This window comes from Heptranchias perlo, chromosome 44, assembly GCF_035084215.1.
Source record: "Heptranchias perlo isolate sHepPer1 chromosome 44, sHepPer1.hap1, whole genome shotgun sequence".
NCBI lineage: Eukaryota > Metazoa > Chordata > Chondrichthyes > Hexanchiformes > Hexanchidae > Heptranchias > Heptranchias perlo.
The window spans coordinates 5,017,855-5,037,418 of record NC_090368.1 but is presented as its reverse complement, the minus strand read 5'-3'; the positions used below and the strand labels follow the sequence as shown (position 1 = coordinate 5,037,418).

General features: G+C 54.1%; 1 protein-coding gene across 4 annotated transcripts in view; it reads left to right on the top strand.

Moving 5' to 3' along the window:
- sema6cb (semaphorin 6Cb) overlaps positions 1-19,333 on the top strand; it is a 79,471-nt gene extending 60,138 nt beyond the window's left edge. The window contains exons 15-19 of one of the 4 annotated variants that reach the window (XM_067975985.1): positions 2,170-2,247; positions 2,992-3,050; positions 6,438-6,482; positions 7,977-8,129; positions 12,170-19,333. In XM_067975985.1, the coding sequence (XP_067832086.1) occupies positions 2,170-2,247; positions 2,992-3,050; positions 6,438-6,482; positions 7,977-8,129; positions 12,170-13,302 (1,468 nt within the window). In that variant the 3' untranslated portion in view covers positions 13,303-19,333. The remainder of the gene's footprint in view (positions 1-2,169; positions 2,248-2,991; positions 3,051-6,437; positions 6,483-7,976; positions 8,130-12,169) is intronic. The other 3 variants (XM_067975986.1, XM_067975987.1, XM_067975988.1) reach the window with 3 other exon arrangements.
- The last annotated feature ends 231 nt before the right edge of the window (positions 19,334-19,564 follow it).

Here is a 19,564-nt window from a genome sequence, read left to right as displayed (position 1 = left end):
TTTAACGCAGTAAAACGCCCCAAGGCGCTTCACAGGAGCGTAAATCAGACAAAATTTGACACCGAGCCACTTTAGGACAGCGGTCAAAGAGGGAGGTTTTAAGGAGCGTCTTAAAGGAGGAGAGAGAGGCGGAGAGGTTTAGGGAGGGAATTCCAGAGCTTAGGGCCCGTGGCAGATGAAGGCAATGGTTTCTTGAGGCCTGTGAGAGTTAATTCAGGTTTCAGCCCGGTTTCCCTGATGAGTATTTTGGGGTCTTTCCCAGGTGTTTTGTCTTTTATTTGAGAGGGGGTTGAGGAATTGTGTTTGGGGCTTTCCCCATCTTGTGTTTCTTCACAGAGTCCGAGGTGGAGGGGGGGCCAGGCTAACTGGAAGGCAGGGGAAGAGTTTTTTCCAGTCTGGTGGCCTGGGGCCTACACAGATTGGCAACTTTTGGAAGCCAGACAAGATGGCGGTAGGATCGAGGTCTTGAATCGGGAGATCTCCTGTTGAAAACCTCAAGAGATAAATTTCTAAACATCGTGGGACACAGAAATAAGTTGTTAAAATGGATTTGAAAAGTGGACTGATGAGCTGCAATATTACGAGCTCCACTCGCCGTGCGCAGCCTCACTGGATAGATGGTGTCAGGAGGAGAATGGCCATCTTTCTGTCCACTGCATGTGTGAAACGGAACCGTAAAAAGTTACCCCCTCTTTGCCGTTTTACAGATTTCGACACATCTCATCCAAAGCCTGGCTCAACCAGTCCAAAACTGGACAGATGGCCACAAAAACCCGAGACAACAAAGACCAGCCCTGGCTGGGGAGTTCCCCGGTTTATATATCACCAGGGCAGCCATTTTGTTTAAGGAGCTGACTGCCTTTTACACTATTGTATCAGCCATTTTGCGTAGGAAGCTGACTGCCTTTTGCACTATTGTGACTGCCATTTTGTGTAGGTAGCTAACTGCCTTTTGCACTATTGTGACTGCCATTTTGTGTAAGGAGTTGACTGCCTTTTACACTATTGTGACGGCCATTTTGTGTAGGTAGCTAACTGCCTTTTGCACTATTGTGACTGCCATTTTGTGTAGGTAGCTAACTGCCTTTTGCACTATTGTATCAGCCATTTTGTGTAAGGAGTTGACTGCCTTTTACACTATTGTGACTGCCATTTTGTGTAAGGAGTTGACTGCCTTTTACACTATTGTGACTGCCATTTTGTGTAAGGAGTTGACTGCCTTTTACACTATTGTGACGGCCATTTTGTGTAGGTAGCTAACTGCCTTTTGCACTATTGTATCAGCCATTTTGTGTAAGGAGTTGACTGCCTTTTACACGATTGTGACTGCCATTTTGTGTAGGTAGCTAACTGCCTTTTGCACTATTGTATCAGCCATTTTGTGTAAGGAGTTGACTGCCTTTTACACTATTGTGACTGCCATTTTGTGTAGGTAGCTAACTGCCTTTTACACTATTGTATCAGCCATTTTGTGTAAGGAGTTGACTGCCTTTTACACTATCGTGACGGCCATTTTGTGTAGGTAGCTGACTGCCTTTTACACTATTGTGACGGCCATGTTGAGCAGAGTAAAGTGATGGGCAGAGGCTTGGGCGATCTCACCCCCACCCAATGCCCCAGTACAGTCCCCCACCGAGCGGTGAGAATCAGCCCGCGGTTTCAGCCCCGTGACAGTCAGCTTTAGCCAAGTTTAAAACCAGAGTGGGGGGGGGGAGGAGGGCAGAGAGATAGGGGTGAGCCCCCTCCCTTTGGACCCCCCCACAAACTCCCTTCCGCTATCACATGTGAGACCAGACACTCGGTGCCCGTCGGCTATTCGACTGTGGGGGGGCAGCACAGCACGGGTTCGATCCTGACCCCACCGGCACTTTCCAGCAGGGGGTGGGGGGGTCACCGGACAGTGATCCAAGGGCTCTCGGGCAAACCGTAGATGGCCCCACCTCCGTAGCCCGGTCGCGATCAGCTAACTCCACCCAGGGCGCAGAGCGAACCGCAGGCCTTGCTGACCCGTGCGTCTCAGAGGCCAAATCTTCAGCTCTCGGCCGCAGGGATTAAATCCCGTTAACCCTTCTCGGTTCCGTGCCGCACGGCGCATTTAAAACACTCGTCACGGAGTCTGAGAGGCCTTGCGTTATCGTCTATTAAAAAACCCTGCGTCTTTTTCTTCAGGTCATGCCTCGAATCGAGGGATCCGTACTGCGGCTGGCTGAAATCGGGCCTTTGTGTCACTCTCCATCCCGGTACCAGGTCAGTAAATCCCCTGACACGCTCTCCGTCTCTAACCCTGCACTGGATCGGCCTTGGTTTAAGTGCCTACTGTGAGTTACAGTGGCTTGGAATTCAAAGGGGGTGGAAATCATATCACAGTCGTATAAAACTTTAGTTCGACCCCATCTGGAGAGACCGCGTTCAGTGCTGGCAGGAAGGATATATCGGCCTTGGAGGGGGTGCAGTCCAGACTCACCTGAGTGATACCCGGGGCTAAAAGGGTTAAATTATTAGGACAGGCTGCACAGACTGGGCTTGTATTCCCTCGAGTTTAGGGGTGATCGAATCGAGGTGTTTTAAGATGATTAAAGGATTCGATCGGGGTCGATAGAGAGAAACTATTTCCTCTGGTCGGGGGGAGTCCAGAACAAGGGGGCAGAACCTTAAAATTAGAGCCAGGCCGTTCAGGGGTGATGTCAGGAAGCACTTCCTCACACAAAGGGGAGTGGGAATCTGGAACTCTCTCCCCCCAAAAAGCTGTTGAGGCCGGGGGGTCAATAGTAAATGTCAAAACTGAGATTGATCGATTTTTGTCGGGTATTAAGAGTCACGGAACCAAAGGTGGGTAGATGGGGTTAAGATACAGAGCAGCCATGATCCAATTGAATGGCGGAACAGGCTCGAGGGGCTGAGTGGCCTGCCCCTGTTCCTATATTAGCGCAGTGTAGTGCCACATTAACACACAACGCAGTTAAACCGAAAACGACTCTGCTCTTTTGACAGAAGCGGGTTTGAGCAGGATGTGGAGTGTGGGGACAGCCAGCACCTGAAGCCGTGTGATGGTGAGTACAGGCTCGGCTCGGAGCTCCCTCAGCTGCCTTCCCCGTTGTTGCTGGTTCCTGAGGGCAGGACAGTCTGGGGTGTGTCTGCACGAGAGCCCGTCCACAGGCCCCTGTCTTTAGCCCCCCTCCATCATCTCTCTCTATTCCAGTTTAGTCTGTCTTCTCTTTCTATCCCTCTCTCTCTCTCACTCCCCTGTCTCTCTCAACACCTCCCTCTCTCAATGTCTGTCTCTCTCTTTCTGATTCTCTCTATCTCTCTCTGTCTCTCTATCTCAGTCCATCTATAAATCTATCTCTCCCTACCTCTATCTGGTTGTCCCTGCCTCTCTGTCTTTGTCTGTCTGTCTCTCCATAACGCTCTCTCTTTCTCTCCTATCTGCCTCTCTCCTGTTTTCTCCATCCTTGCCCTCCCTCTCTCTCTCTCTCTCTCTCTCAATGTCTCTGCTCACTGTCTCCATCTCTGCCTCCCTCTTTGTCTCTCTCTGCCTTTCTCTCTCTCTCCCTTTATCTCTCTCTCTCTCTGTCTCTCTGTCTCTCTCTGTCTTTTTCTCTCTCTCTCCCTTTATCTTTCTCTCTCTCTCTGTCTCCCTCTTCGTCCGTATCTGTCTGTCTCTCTCTCTCTGTCTCCCTTTCCATCTGTATCTGTCTCTCTATCTCTCTCTCTGTCTCTTTCTTTCTTTCTCTCTCTCTCTCTCTGTCTCCCTCTCCATCTGTATCTCTATCTCTGTCTCTCTCTGTCTTTCTCTCTTTCCCTTTATCTTTCTCTCTCTCTGTCTCCCTCTTCGTCTGTATCTGTCTGTCTCTATCTCTCTCTCTGCCTCCCTCTTCATCTGTATCTGTCTGTCTCTTCCTCTTTCTCTCTCTCTCTCTCCCTCCCCGACTGTATTTGTCTCTCTATCTCTCTATCTCTCTCTGTCTTTCTCTCTCCCTTTATTTATCTCTCTCTCTCTCTCTCTCTGTCACCCACTTCGTCTGTATCTGTCTGTCTCTCTGACTCTCTCTCTCTCTGTCTCCCTCTCTGTCTGTATCTGTCTCTCTATCTCTCTCTCTCTGTCTCCCTATCCGTCTGTATCTGTCTCTCTATCTCTCTCTCTCTGTCTCCCTATCCGTCTGTATCTGTCTCTCTCTCTCTCTCTCTCTCCGTCTGTGTCTCTCTCTCTCTCTGTCTCCCTATCCATCTGTATCTGTCTCTCTCTCTCTCTGTCTCCCTATCCGTCTGTATCTGTCTCTCTCTCTCTCTGTCTCCCTATCCGTCTGTATCTGTCTCTCTCTCTCTCTGTCTCCCTATCCGTCTGTATCTGTCTTTCACTCTCTCGATCCTTCTCTCTCTCTCTTCCTCTGCCCCGGCCGGAACCTAACAGTGAATTCTGCCGGCAGTGTTAAGGCAGCCCCTTGGGTCCATTAACCACCTGCTCAGGTCCCAAGAGCGTGTTTTCCAGTCACTTATCGAGTTGTTGTTTTCGAGAGCTGTGTGCCAGGTGTGTGGGCGCAGGTATGTGATTCTGCCCAGATTGTCACTGTGCCAACACCTCCTCATCGCACAGTCTCTGGGCACTGTGCACTGTGGCATCTCAACCCTCCCTACAAAGCTCTCTTTTGTGAAAAATACGTGCCCAAAGATTGCCCATCCCCTGATTGCCCTTGAGAAGGTGGTGGTGAGCCGCCTTCTTGAACCGCTGCAGTCCGTGTGGTGAAGGTTCTCCCACAGTGCTGTTAGGAAGTTCCAGGATTTTGACCCAGCGACGATGAAGGAACGGCCGATATATTTCCAAGTCGGGATGGTGTGTGACTCGGAGGGGAACGTGCAGGTGGTGTTGTTCCCATGTGCCTGCTGCCCTTGTCCTTCTCACTTGTGCCTTGTAGATGGTGGAAAGGCTTTGGGGAGTCAGGAGGTGAGTCACTCGCCGCAGAATACCCAGCCTCTGACCTGCTCTTGTAGCCACAGTATTTATATGGCTGGTCCAGTTAAGTTTCTGGTCAATGGTGACCCCCAGGATGTTGATGGTGGGGGATTCGGTGATGGTAATGCCGTTGAATGTCAAGTGGAGGTGGTTAGACTCTCTCTTGTTGGAGATGGTCATTGCCTGGGTCTTGTGTGGCCCGAATGTTAATTGGCACCTAACAGCCCAAGCCTGGATGTTGTCCAGGTCTTGCTCCATGCGGGCTCGGACTGCTTCATTATCTGAGGAATCGCCAATGGAACTGAAGACTTTGGCTCCAGTCGAGATGGGAAATGGGGAGAAATCTTTGGTTTCTCTGTCTCTCCCCAGCTATCCCGAGGATACTGACACTCACTGTTGGGGGTCAGTCTGTTGGGGGTCAGAATGGGGTCATTCTACTGGGGGTCAGATTGGGGTCATTCTACTGGGGGTCATTCTATTGGGGGTCAGATTGGGGTCATTCTATTGGGGGTCAGATTGGGGTCAATCTGTTGGGGGTCAGAATGGGGTCATTCCATTGGGGGTCAGATTGGGGTCATTCTATTGGGGGTCAGATTGGGGTCATTCTATTGGGGGTCAGATTGGGGTCATTCTACTGGTGGTCAGATTGGGGTCATTCCACTGGGGGTCAGATTGGGGTCATTCTACTGGGGGTCATTCTATTGGGGGTCAGATTGGGGTCATTCTATTGGGGGTCAGATTGGGGTCAATCTGTTGGGGGTCAGAATGGGGTCATTCCATTGGGGGTCAGATTGGGGTCATTCTATTGGGGGTCAGATTGGGCTCATTCTATTGGGGGTCAGATTGGGCTCATTCTATTGGGGGTCAGATTGGGGTCATTCTATTGGGGGTCAGATTGGGGTCATTCTATTGGGGGTCAGATTGGGGTCATTCTATTGAGGGTCAGATTGTGGTCATTCTACTGGGGGTCAATCTTTGGGGGTCAGATTGGGGTCATTCTACTGGGGGTCAGATTGGGGTCATTCCACTGGGGGTCAGATTGGGGTCATTCTACTGGGGGTCAGATTGGGGTCATTCCACTGGGGGTCAGAATGGGGTCATTCCATTGGGGGTCAGATTGGGGTCATTCTACTGGGGGTCAGATTGGGGTCATTCCACTGGGGGTCAGATTGGGGTCATTCCACTGGGGGTCAGATTGGGGTCATTCCACTGGGGGGTCAGATTGGGGTCATTCCACTGGGGGGTCAGATTGGGGTCATTCCACTGGGGGGTCAGATTGGGGTCATTCCACTGGGGGTCAGATTGGGGTCATTCCACTGGGGGTCAGATTGGGGTCATTCCACTGGGGGGTCAATCTGTGTGAGGATCGGTGCAGGTTCCATTGGGTATTGGGTCGGGTTGAATCCCCCAGTTGTGAGCCTGTGCCTCAGTCTCATTTTGTTTTTGATTTCCCTTTTTTTCTCTTCTTCCCTTTTTTTCCCTTTAGACGCGTCTCCGTCAGTCCGGAAAAGCCAGCGCGACTCAGCCCATGGTCAGTTTGAAAAATAAACAAACCTTTCTCCTGGTCGCTAGGGGGGTCGTGCGGCAGTTTGGAACTGGCCTAGTTTGTAATCCAACTTTGCATGAAACGCTCGATGGTCAGATGCACGGCCCTGTGTGGTCCTGAGCCAATCGCAGGCCAGGAGAATCACTAGTGTTCGCCAACCTGGCCGGTCTCTCCCAGGGGCAGCAACAGGGGTTACCGCGGGGCTCAGGGCCTCTGGATTAGGGACAGAAACCTCCTGCTCTTGGATTTTATCCGGGTGTCAGACCATGACTCAGTGGGCTGCACTCCCTCTTTCGCCTCTGAGTCAGAAGGTCGTGGGTTCGAGCCCCCACTCCAGAGACTTGAGCCCGTCATCCAGGCCCGACACTCCCAGCGCCCAGTACTGAGGGAGTGCCGCACTGTCGGAGGTGCCGTCTTTCGGATGAAACGTTAAACCGAGGCCCCCATCTGCCCCTCTCAGGTGGATGTAAAAGATCCCACGGCCACTACTGGAAGGAGAGCAGGGGGGAGTTCTCCCCGGTGTCCAATATTTATCCCTCAACCAATATGTGATGCCTCACCCTAGTTGAATAGCCTCAGGGTCTGGGTTCACAGATGAAGACTGGCACCGTGGGTGTCAGGATGAGGTGGCTCCTTCTCCGGGAGAAAGGGAGGGTTTGGGGAGGGGGGTCGGGGTTCTTGCTGACTGCAGGTAGATTTAGAAAGTGGCCATAACGATTGTCCCACTTGGCTCTACCAGTAACTGGAGGATATCGAGGCATTGGAGAAGGTGCAATAAAGATTAACAAGGATGATACCAGAACTGAGAGGTTATAATGATCAGGAAAGACTGAACAGGCTGGGGCTCTTTCCTCTAGAAAAGAGAAGACTGAGGGGTGACCTGGTCGAGGTCTTTCAGATTATGAAAGGGCTCAATAGGGTAGACGTAGAGAAGATGTTTCCCCTTGTGGGGGGAGACCAGAACTAGGGGCCCATAAATATAAGAGAGTCACTAATAAATCCAATGGGGAATTCAGGAGAAACTTCTTTACCCAGAGAGTGGTGAGAATGTGGAACTCGCTCCCACATGGAGTGGTTGAGGTGAATAACAGAGATGGATTTAAGGGGAAGCTTAAGGGAGAAAGGAATAGAAGGATATGCTGATAGGGTGAGATGAAGCAGGGAGGGAGGAGCATAAACACCAGCACGGACCAGTTGGGCCGAATGGCCTGTTTCTGTGCTGTGAATTCAATGTAACATCTCAAACATGGCCAATGACGCCTTGATCAGACCGCTGGGCAAAGCGGGAGAATCGGCCATGTCAGAGCCCAGGACCACCCCTCCCTCCCTCCCCTCACGCCATTGGTTATCCCGCCGCGGCAACGGAATCTACAGCGCCAATGCTTTCCAACTGAAAAACAAAATGGCGGCCGCCTGGTGTCACCCTCCCCGCCCCCACCGTGGCTCAGCTGGTTGTTGATTGTTGATTTGTCGATGCAGGGGGAGCCCCGCCCACAGTTTCCGGCACAGCCAATGACACGAAAGTCCACAGGGGAGCGGGCCAGCCACCGAGCGTTGCCGTTGGAGATGTCAGCGTGACCTTGGGTGTTGGTGGCGTGTCTCCCACCCTCCTCTACGGTTTGAACACTCTGGGTAAGGGGCCGCGTCCAGTCCAGAGGCGGCCGATTTCCAACCGCACTGTGGGATTGAGCGGGGGAGAAGAACTTGCCTTTGGCCGCGAGAACCAAAAAAAGGGTCAGGGGTCAAGGGCCGCCGGGCGGTCAACGAGGGCAGGAGAAGAGAGGAGGTCAATCAAGAATTGGTGACGACGTTGGGTTTTAATTGCAGATCGTAGGGTCAACTAAGAGTTCAAGGCCGCACGTCAAGAGAGAATTAAGGTTTGGTTTGATTGAGGGGGCGGGTTGTCGAGTGAGCGTAAATGAAAGTTGCCATGGCAACTGAGGTGCCCGAAAAGGGGGGGCTTTCTGCAGGGGAGGGAAACGCAAAGTGTGATAATGTTACGTGACGCTCTGCGATAATTCCCCCCCCGAAACCACCACCTAAATTACCCCAGATGTTCGATAGGGGAGAGACGGAGAAACTATTGGGAGGGAGAGGGGGATGAAGGACAAAGCAGGGCGTAATCTTAAAGTTAGAGCTAGGCCCAAAATCAGGGGAGTGGAAATCTGGAACTCTCTCCCCCCGCAAAAGGCAGTGGATGCTGGGGGTCAACTGGAGCTTTGAAGGCTTGAGATGGATAGATTTTTGTTGGGTCAGGGTATCGAGAGATAGGGAAGCCAAGGCAGGTCAATGGAGGTGAGGTACAGATCAGCCGCGATCTGACTGGAGGGCGGAGCAGGCCCGAGGGGCTGAACGGCCGCCTCCTGTCCCTTATGATGCTCGCAGGGCGAGATAGGGAACTCCCTCTTCAACGGGGAAGTTAGTTTGTGGCCTCGACCTCGCCCGGGGTGACAGGAATAGGAGAAGCAGCGTCAAAATAGAGGAAATGGCTTTCAAGGTCAAGGGTCAGGCGCGTGCCAAACAGTCAGAATTTGGCTGAAATTCTTCCAGTGAGAAATTCGGGGGGAGGCCCACAGTGGGGGACGTTAGCAAGGCCGAAAAGAGTGGGGGTGGGGTGGGTGAGGGGAAAGGCAGAGTCGACCGGGTCAATGAGGTCGAGCTCGTACAGGCCTGGTGAATGTCGGTTGAGGGTGAGACCGAGGGAGGTGAGGAGTCCCTTCGGTTTTGAGGCTCCGAGGGAGAACGAGTTGGAGCAGGAGACAGTACAACGAGTCTGGTTTGCGACTCAGCGAGGATGTTGAGGGAGTAGAGAATCAGAGTACAAGGGGGAAGAGGTCATGCTACAGCCCTGGTCAGACCCCATCTGGAGATACTGCGTTCAGTTCTGGGCACCGCACCTTAGGAAGGACATATCGGCCTTGGAGGGCGTGCGGTGTAGATTTACTGGAATGGTATCTGAACTCCAAGCGTTAAGTTGCGAGGGGCGATTACACAAACTAGGGTCACATCCCCTTGAATTTAGGAGACTGAGGGGTGATTTGATCGAGGTTTTCAAGATATTAAGGGGAACCTGAGATTGATCGATTTTTGTTAACCAAAGGTTTTAAGGGATATGGGGCTGAGGCCTCCTCCTGTTCCTGTGCAGGAGGTTTGAGGCAGAGAGTGTCGGTCAGGGTGGGGATTTGGAACGTTGGAGGAACAAGGCAGGAAAGTTGAGATGGGGCCCTGACTGTGGGACCTTCAACGTCCGCCCGAGCAGGAGACTGGGCCTCCGTTTAACCCCTCGTCCGAAATTGGCCTCCAGTTGACAGGAGAGCTGCCCAGAGAGCGGGACCGCTGAAACGGAGGGAGGGAGCAAACGTTCTCATCGAGGACGGAAAGACCAGGTCCGAGGGAGTAATCAACTGTCAGAGGAGGAGGAGGTAGCACTCTACACGGGAGGGATTGGAAGAGCCTGCTCAGATAGGGGAGCGGCAATCACGTCTTGGGACGAGGTGGGCTTTCGAGGCAGTGTAGACTTGTTGAGGTCAGTCCTTTCTCCGCTCAATCCCACCGCGATGCTTTGAGGGTCTTGCCTCCCGTGGAGGTCCTGCATGGCGGTGTTGCTGGCCGTTGCTTTTTTTGAGCTGACTTGTCTCTTCACTGAAGGAATGTTCCGGCTGCCTCCTCCTCCCCCACTCCCTCTACTAACTCTAACCCCAAGAAAACCGCCAACAGAGGGCGGGATAAAATCTGGGCGCGGTCTCTCTGATTTCGTTAGCAGGGGCCTCAATCTTTCCAGAGTGCGGGCCTCCCTCCTGCTTTTCCCGGAAGGAAAGATTCCCGGAGTTTTTGGACTTGAATGCTGGTCCACAGGAGCTTTGTCATTCAATGGGCGGGTCACTCGCGACAGAACCCCTTCGATACGGGGGCCCTTGGCTGGCTGGCTGCTTTTTGTGTCCTGTCTGGGTACTAAATCCTAAAGGCCCTGGGGTGGGGTGGGAGGAGATGAGGGAGAGGGGGGAAGCCTTTCAGTGACCCTCCACTCCCGCGCCCCCCTTTTGACTTGCGGAGAACAAATAATCGATAACACTCAGGGCCTTTAGGCGCGTAGCTAGGTCGAACCGCTTATCCCCGGGTGTGTCTGCCATCTTGGATATGTCGCCTCTCTCCCAGCTACCATAATGCTCTGCTCCGATATCCCAACTACATGAAGTTTGCCTGTAATGGTTTCCCAAAGTTGACGGGTTTTAATGAGGCATTGTACGACAAATGTAACCTGAACATGAGCATGTTATCCTCTGCTTCTTGGTTTATCGGTGTAATTTTGTGCGAAACAATTGTGTTTTTCCCTTGGTCTCTTCAGGAGGTTTATGGTCAAAGCCCCTCATCTCCTCCATCGAGTAATCGCTGCAGGCAAGGTCAAAGGCCAAACCCCCCCCCCGGTGCTGTTTCAAAATCGGCCACTCGGTGCCGCCGTTTGAGGTGGCTCTCAATCCATCACCAACCACACCCCACCTCCAATTCTCCCACTAGCCCATTGGTAACAAGGAATCCATGAGAGCCCCTCCCTCCAATACCCAAACACTCCCATCAAAGCCCATCCCTCCAATACCCAAACTCTCCCATTGAAGCCCCTCCCTCCAATACCCAAACTCTCCCATCGAAGCCCATCCCTCCAATCCCCCAACTCTCCCATCGAATCCCATCCCTCCAATCCCCCAACTCTCCCATCAAAGCCCATCCCTCCAATACCCAAACTCTCCCATTGAATCTCCCATCCCTCCAATCCCCCAACTCTCCCATCGAATCCCATCCCTCCAATCCCCCAACTCTCCCATCAAAGCCCATCCCTCCAATACCCAAACTCTCCCATTGAATCTCCCATCCCTCCAGTCCCCCAACTCTCCCATCGAAGCCATGAAGGAAAATGGCTAAAATTGAGGGAGATTCCATCCCTCAAAGTGTCACTGGGTTCTCGCCAGACAGTGAAGCCCCCTCTCCACGTAGCCGGGGAGGGACACTGAGTTCCTTATCTCAGCCGTGCCACTGTCAGAGCTCAAGGCCGTCCCCAAGTAGTCGGAGGGAGAGGTGTCCATGGGTCTGCTCTTGATCACCTCCTCGAGGTCGGTTTCAGAGCAACGTTGGAAGATGCTGGTCGGAAGGTCGGCCAACTCTGTGAACGGGGGCACGGGGTGGGGGTGTAGCTACATCCCAAACGGGGAAAAGGGTAAAATATCTTAAAGGGGAGATGGGGCGGGGGGAAGGAACGTCTCTTCATAAGAACAAAGTGGAACATCTAAAGACTATCTCAAGAAACCAAACTTAATCTTGTTGGTTCCAATCCATCTCAAGACTTCTGTCGATGTCTCATATCTTTTAAGGGGGCTTAAGGTGGGGGCCGTAAATGTAAGAGAGTCACTAATAAATCCAATGGGGAATTCAGGAGAAACTTCCTTACCCAGAGAGTGGTGAGAATGTGGAGCTCACTCCCACATGGAGTGGTTGAGGGGAATAACACAGATGGATTTAAGGGGAAGCTCGAGGGAGAAAGGAGTAGAAGGATCTGCTGATAGGGTGAGATGAAGTAGGGAGGGAGGAGGCTCGTGTGGAGCATAGACCAGTTGGGCCGAATGGCCTGTTTCTACGCTGTAAACTCGATGTAATTCTACGGTTTTTGTTTTGTTCTTTAGGAGTGAGGAAGGAAGTGGATTTGCACGAGGGGAACCAAAATGTCCACATTAACTTCCTGATTGCCTGCACCGTCTTGGCCTTCCTGTTCGGGGCCTTCCTGTCGGGCCTGGTCCTCTCCTGCTACTGCAGCCGGGCGCTGGGCAAGGCCAAGAGGCCGGGCAAGGACTCCGAGACGGCCCTCTCCCACACCGTCTCGCTGCCCACCCTCACCAAGCTCAGCGGCCTGCTGGACGGCCCGCCCAAGGAGGGGAAGATGGAGGGCCACCCGGCCAAGGTGTACGCCAGCCTCCTGGTGGACTGCGACGCCGGGGTCCCGCTGAAAGACGGCCGACTGCGCCACCCCGAGCTGGCGGCACTGCCCACCCCTGACTCCACGCCCGAGCTGCCCGCCAAGAACGTGAAGCCTTTCCGGAGCCAGTGGGAGAAGAGTCGCGGCAATGCCAAAGACGTCAACGTGAGGAGCCTCAGGGCGACCAGCCCATCCCCTCGCCCCTGCGCCCCCCAGGCTTTCCTCATACCAAGCGCTGTGGTCCTCCCCAACAACGCTCACGGCCGGGATCTCTCCCTCTCCAGGACTGCGGACCGCGGGGACCTGGAGAAGATCCGCCGAGTTGGCTATCCGTTCCCGGACGACCTCCCCTCGAAGGCGGTGGACATCAGCACTCTGGACGAGCTCCTCAAGCACCTCCACGAGATGAGCGTCAGCCCCAGGGCCGCCGGCGATGCCCCTCAGGCTGGGCGTGCGCTGCCCAGAGTGCCCGACCTGGAGAACGCGGCCTATTACACCTCCTCCACCCTGCCCCGGGATAGCTTGGCCCGGAGGCTGGAGGTCCCGCCAGGCCCCTGCCCCCAGGAGCGCCCGGCTAGACCTCCCTCCCAGCGGCACTCCCTCGCCACCTTCCCCAAGGCCACTCCCGCCGGCCCCGGACTGGCAAAGAAAAACAGCTTCAGCCAGGCCCGGGGGGCTCCTCTGCTGCAGGCCGAGTCGACCAGCCCCTCAGATTGGCACAGGGGCTCCTCGTCTCGCCCAGGGGCCCTGAGAACTACCCCCAGCAAGCCCGAGGTCCCGCCCAAGCCAGCGCTCGGTCCAGACCAATCACCCACCAGCCCCTCAAACACCTACAACCAATAAGGGCGGCGAGTGCATCTGACATTGGTGTTGGAGGCCTCCCCGCAAATGCTCGGGCCTCACGACTTAAGAACGAAGGGCCGCCCAGGTCCTAGGTGGGGACACCAACATGCGTTCTCCAGAGCCGTGCTACGCAATGTATTGAAGAGTTGTTTCTGAACCGACAGACCGGCTGGACATCCATTGGAGTCTCGTGGACTTCTGCGACACTAAGATTCCACTCTCAGGTCTTTATCGTCCACGCTACAAAGACGTCCCACCGCTATTTCCCCCCCCAGGCCCCTTACCCTGACTCAGCAGAAGAGTAAAGCGTCATTAAAACAGGGGCATCACAATTTGGTCATTGGATCAATCTCACCCTCCAGATGTTTGACCCTTTTGGGCCTTCGCTCGCCCTGCAAAGCTCCAAACACCTCCCCAGTTTGAGCAAGATGGAGGCTGGGCTGGCACTCGGGTCCTGATTGACCGGCCAGAATCGGGCTGGAGGATCTGAACGGCCTCCTCCCGCTGCTCTGGACGAGGGTTGGCGATGACGGGCGGGAGACGCCGTCCAGAAGGCGAGGAGACGACGGAGGGTCGGGGGAGTGGAAATGGCACCGAGGGAAATGGGGGTGGGCTCCTCGCCTTCGATGGGGTTTACAAGAAAACCCCCAAGAGGCTTCCGGAGAATGGCCCATCGTCGCCCAGCTCAGGACCTTCTCCAAAAAAAAAAGGGACCTTTTGATGCGAAGCAGAGGAAGACACTTGTATTCTTCACAATGAAGAGAGCTCTTCTGATAGTCCTCGATAGACTTCTGCTGGAAAGGCCGAGGCAGCTTATTGGTGTCTTGCGGTCCTCGACGATGACGTTACACGTGACAACGTAGCCGTTTACGGGAAACCAAGGTGCTGTCGGCATCTCAAACTCTTCCAAAGCCAAACGATTGAAAGTCAAAAGGGACTCTGTGCTTTGCGGCAAACTTGGTCAATGGCGAGGCCCCCCTGGAGTTAGTTCCAACCTTCTGAGACCGCGTCAGGCAACGGCCCGCTCCCGTGGGCCTCCACAAGAGGCCTCCTCACGCGTCAGCCCCGCCTCCAATGTCCCCGGGGCCGAAGACGCTCAGTTTTTCGAATCTTGCGCGGATGGAGATGGGAGGGGGGTGGAGATAGAGAGAGAGAGAGAGAGAGAACATTCTGTTGGCCGGCGGACGGGTTGGCCGTTTTGAGAGGGCCCGCGTTTGGGTTTGGTGGCCAATTAATTTTCCGCCCCCTTCCCCACCCCCCCGCGACTGGCAATTTTCCATTGGTTCAATTCCTGAGGACCCCTCGAGTGTGCCCGAGGGGAGCGTCGAGGTGCCTCCTGGTCGTGTAGGCGAGCCACGGTCTGAATTGGCGAGCTTTAAACGGCCGCTCGGTCGGGGAGGTGGAAATCGGGCCCTCCGACCCCAACTGGGCTCAGCGATTCGTAGGGCTGCTTCCGATGTCACCTCCGAACTATGAACGAAACTCCTTCGAACCTTTCGCGATGGTTTTTCTTTTAATCCTGAATAACGATTGTCCTGACTGAATCGACAATTTTGAATTCAACTCGCACCGTGTCCGCAAACTGACCACTCGAAATTCCCGCTGCCCCTTTTCGGGTTCGGTCGCGGAAGGTTGACCATGAGGTGATCGACGGGTGGAGGGTCTCTGGCGTTGATGTGGGGAGGGGGAGAGGGAAGGGAGGAGGGGGAGAGGGAAGGGAGGAGGGGGAGACACCATTGTAGCCGTCACTGGCCCGTAGAGACGCCAACTCCGGTTGGACGTACCCCAGCAAGATCCACCACATGACCTCCCGCCTCCACCCCTCCGCCACACTCTCCCGCCATTGGTCGCCCGTCATTCCCGGACCCCCCTCGCCCCCACCCCCACCACGGCCAATCGGAAAAGCGAGCAGTCTCTTCGTGACCCGATTGGACGTTTCTCGACTGTCAGTCAAACACGCCCTTCTTTCCACCTCCAACAAACAAAAGCAATTCGAAGAAAACACCATTTTTACTTTTAACCCCCCCCCACCCCCCCACCTCCGTGGCTATCCTCCCCGGGTTTTTTTTTTTTGCTCCCTGCCAGAGGTCGGAGGCCAATCCTGGAGGGTTGGCAACCCCGAGCTTGGCTTTTCACTCAGAGCAGGCCCGGATCCCAGCCTGGGATTTTCCCAGGGCCCCGTAACAACCCCGGGCGGTGCAGATTGTCCCCGAGCCAGGAGAGCCTCACTTATCCGATTTAAACGGGCGATGGTTTTCGCCAAACTTGCCATCTCGGAGAGACTCTCGCCCCTCAAAAGCCTTCGAGTACCAGTTGAATTTTCGCATACGTTCGACGAAAAGCCACATCCCTCGCATTACGTTACGGTTCCAGCTCCTTTTAATTCATCTCAGAATCCCCCTAGTTTTTGTAAAAATAACAGTAATAACACCACGTCTACATCTGATTTGCATAGAGAGAGAAAATATCAGCACTCGAGGAAGGGAGGGAAGGAGGGAGAGAGGAGGAGGTCATAAATTGGGAACATTTGATCATCACAATGATTCTTCTAAACTAATTAAAACCAAAGGAAATAATTCTTTGAAACCGAGCCAGACGAGAGTGTTATTAATTACCGTTAAGTTAATGAGTCAGTCCCGGTTGCTATGGTGATAACGATGCTCTTGTAGGCTTATTGAGTTGGGCAGAATGGCCTTTTCTTCCCACTATTTCTTTTCATTTCAAAAGAAAGACCACTTACTCTCCCCTTTTTCTCTGTAAATTGTACCCCCTCCTCCCTCCCCCCTGCCCAGGGTCCACGTGAGGGCGAGCAGGCCAAAAGCCTGCCGTAGGAGGCCTCAAAAACGCGCCAATTAACGTGACTCTGCCCCGCTCCCCTTCCAGGGTGGGGGGGGAAAGGAGGGGCATGAGGAAGAGAAGCGGAACCAATAAAGTATGAGAGAATATTAGCGCCTCCGACCCTCCGCGCTGCCCAAACCTCCTTCTTTAACCTTTGTGCGATGTCTTGCGCTTCGACCCTTGACCTGGGTTTCTCAGGTCGCCTCGCGCGCCCGCGCCGCCCGCTGGCACGCGATTGGCGGGGCAACCGGAGCAGCAAAATGGCTGCCGTTATTCTTGGGGGGGGGGCGGCGGGAGACTTATTCGAGTCAGTCAGTCCCAGAAAGACGGGAGTGACAGGACTACCGTCTCTGTCGCTTAGCTATCGATCGTCACTGAAAAGAGGGGGGGACAGGCAAGATTTCAGAGATGCGACTGTCGAAATGGGAACCTCGACCCGAATTCCTGTTGGCTGTCGATAAGCATCGCTGGGATTGGAGATTTCCCGCAGCCAGTCACGTTACGTGAACCGCGGTGTCGGTGTGCCTTATTGAGGCAGAGGGCACTACGGGACGCAGCACAGGCTCGACGGGCCGAGTGGCCTCCTCCTGTGCCGCCTCCCACCAGGAGAAGAACGAAAAATGGCCGCCTCCCGCCTCCACCCCGCTCCCCGGGCCGAGCTGGGGCCTCCTCGGGCGGCACAGCTTTGGAGAGCAGTGACCTGAACGAGGCCTCGTCCCCCTCCCGCTCTGCCCCCACACCTCACGTTCTCACACGTCGACCCGCAACCCCTCAACGTGCCGCCCGATCCCACCTCTCCCCAGAAACGGAATGAAGGGCTGAAATTTGAGGTCCGAGGGGGATTACTCGGCCCGTCGCCATGATGCTAGCCCATCGAATCGTCCCTCGGACCTCCTTCCCATCTCCCTGGCAACGGATTCCTAAAAAAAAAATAATGAGGGTGGAAGAGGCCCCTTTTTCCTCCCTGAACTTTGACCCATGACCCCTGGGATTTGAGGCCTGAGTTAGTGACTGGGCATCGAGTGAGACTTTAACCCACAACTGGGGGTCACGGAGAGGCTAATTGTCCAGGAATTCCCTGTGCGGAAATAGGACGGTGTAGAGGGAGCTTTACTCTGTATCTAACCCTGTACCTGCCCTGGGAGTGTTTGACGGGACAGTGTAGAGGGAGCTTTACTCTGTATCTAACCCTGTACCTGCCCTGGGAGTGTTTGACGGGACAGTGTAGAGGGAGCTTTACTCTGTATCTAACCCTGTACCTGCCCTGGGAGTGTTTGATGGGACAGTGTAGGGGGAGCTTTACTCTGTATCTAACCCTGTACCTGCCCTGGGAGTGTTTGACGGGACAGTGTAGAGGGAGCTTTACTCTGTATCTAACCCTGTACCTGCCCTGGGAGTGTTTGACGGGACAGTGTAGAGGGAGCTTTACTCTGTATCTAACCCTGTACCTGCCCTGGGAGTGTTTGATGAGACAGTGTAGAGGGAGCTTTACTCTGTATCTAACCCTGTACCTGCCCCGGGAGTGTTTGATGGGACAGTGTAGAGGGAGCTTTACTCTGTATCTAACCCTGTACCTGCCCTGGGAGTGTTTGACGGGACAGTGTAGAGGGAGCTTTACTCTGTATCTAACCCTGTACCTGCCCTGGGAGTGTTTGATGAGACAGTGTAGAGGGAGCTTTACTCTGTATCTAACCCTGTACCTGCCCCGGGAGTGTTTGATGGGACAGTGTAGAGGGAGCTTTACTCTGTATCTAACCCTGTACCTGCCCTGGGAGTGTTTGACGGGACAGTGTAGAGGGAGCTTTACTCTGTATCTAACCCTGTACCTGCCCTGGGAGTGTTTGATGAGACAGTGTAGAGGGAGCTTTACTCTGTATCTAACCCTGTACCTGCCCCGGGAGTGTTTGATGGGACAGTGTAGAGGGAGCTTTACTCTGTATCTAACCCTGTACCTGCCCTGGGAGTGTTTGACGGGACAGTGTAGAGGGAGCTTTACTCTGTATCTAACCCTGTACCTGCCCCGGGAGTGTTTGATGGGACAGTGTAGAGGGAGCTTTACTCTGTATCTAACCCTGTACCTGCCCTGGGAGTGTTTGATGGGACAGTGTAGAGGGAGCTTTACTCTGTATCTAACCCTGTACCTGCCCCGGGAGTGTTTGACGGGACAGTGTAGAGGGAGCTTTACTCTGTATCTAACCCTGTACCTGCCCTGGGAGTGTTTGATGGGACAGTGTAGAGGGAGCTTTACTCTGTATCTAACCCTGTACCTGCCCTGGGAGTGTTTGATGGGACAGTGTAGAGGGAGCTTTACTCTGTATCTAACCCTGTACCTGCCCTGGGAGTGTTTGACGAGACAGTGTAGAGGGAGCTTTACTCTGTATCTAACCCTGTACCTGCCCTGGGAGTGTTTGACGGGACAGTGTAGAGGGAGCTTTACTCTGTATCTAACCCTATACCTGCCCCTGGGAGTGTTTGATGAGACAGTGTAGAGGGAGCTTTACTCTGTATCTAACCCTGTACCTGCCCTGGGAGTGTTTGACGGGACAATGTAGAGGGAGCTTTACTCTGTATCTAACCCTGTACCTGCCCTGGGAGTGTTTGATGAGACAGTGTAGAGGGAGCTTTACTCTGTATCTAACCCTGTACCTGCCCTGGGAGTGTTTGATGGGACAGTGTAGAGGGAGCTTTACTCTGTATCTAACCCTGTACCTGCCCTGGGAGTGTTTGATGAGACAGTGTAGAGGGAGCTTTACTCTGTATCTAACCCTGTACCTGCCCTGGGAGTGTTTGACGGGACAGTGTAGAGGGAGTTAAACGATTGATATATCCTGGGATATAACAGACCTCCCTTGTCCCTCGCAGTGATCAATCAATGAACGGGCAGTGGGAGGAGGTACACAGTAGTGAACAGTGTAAATACTGTACAGAATAATCGTATCACGTCCGGTGTCGAAAGGCTCTTCACTGGGACAGAAAAGAAGCAGCCACAGCAGCTCGGGGGTTTGTAACTCTGGGAATGAAACAAAATAAAAAGTTCTCCACAGAGGCAGGAGGGGGCGGGTTTACAGGGGGCAATCGGCAAATGTCCCGACCCCCTGAGCTGCCAGGAACGTTACCACAGACGCGGGGTGATTGGGACAGTCGAATAGTCCGCCAGCTCTGGCTGCCCAGGGTCACCTCTTTAGCCCGGGGTGGGGGGGCGGGAGAGAGAGAGAGAGAGAGAGAGGGGGGTGCAGGGGGAGATACGGGAGGGCGGTACCCTCTGCTGGGTGGGGGCAGTGGGTCAGCGGGAAGTAAATTGGGGTTTAAGCTGAGGCCATTGGCATCGGTCACTCCCGATGGGATCGCGGGGACCTGACGATGCCACCTGCTCATCGCCCGATGTAGCTGCGCTGATGCACCTTTCCTGTTCGAAAGGGGTGAG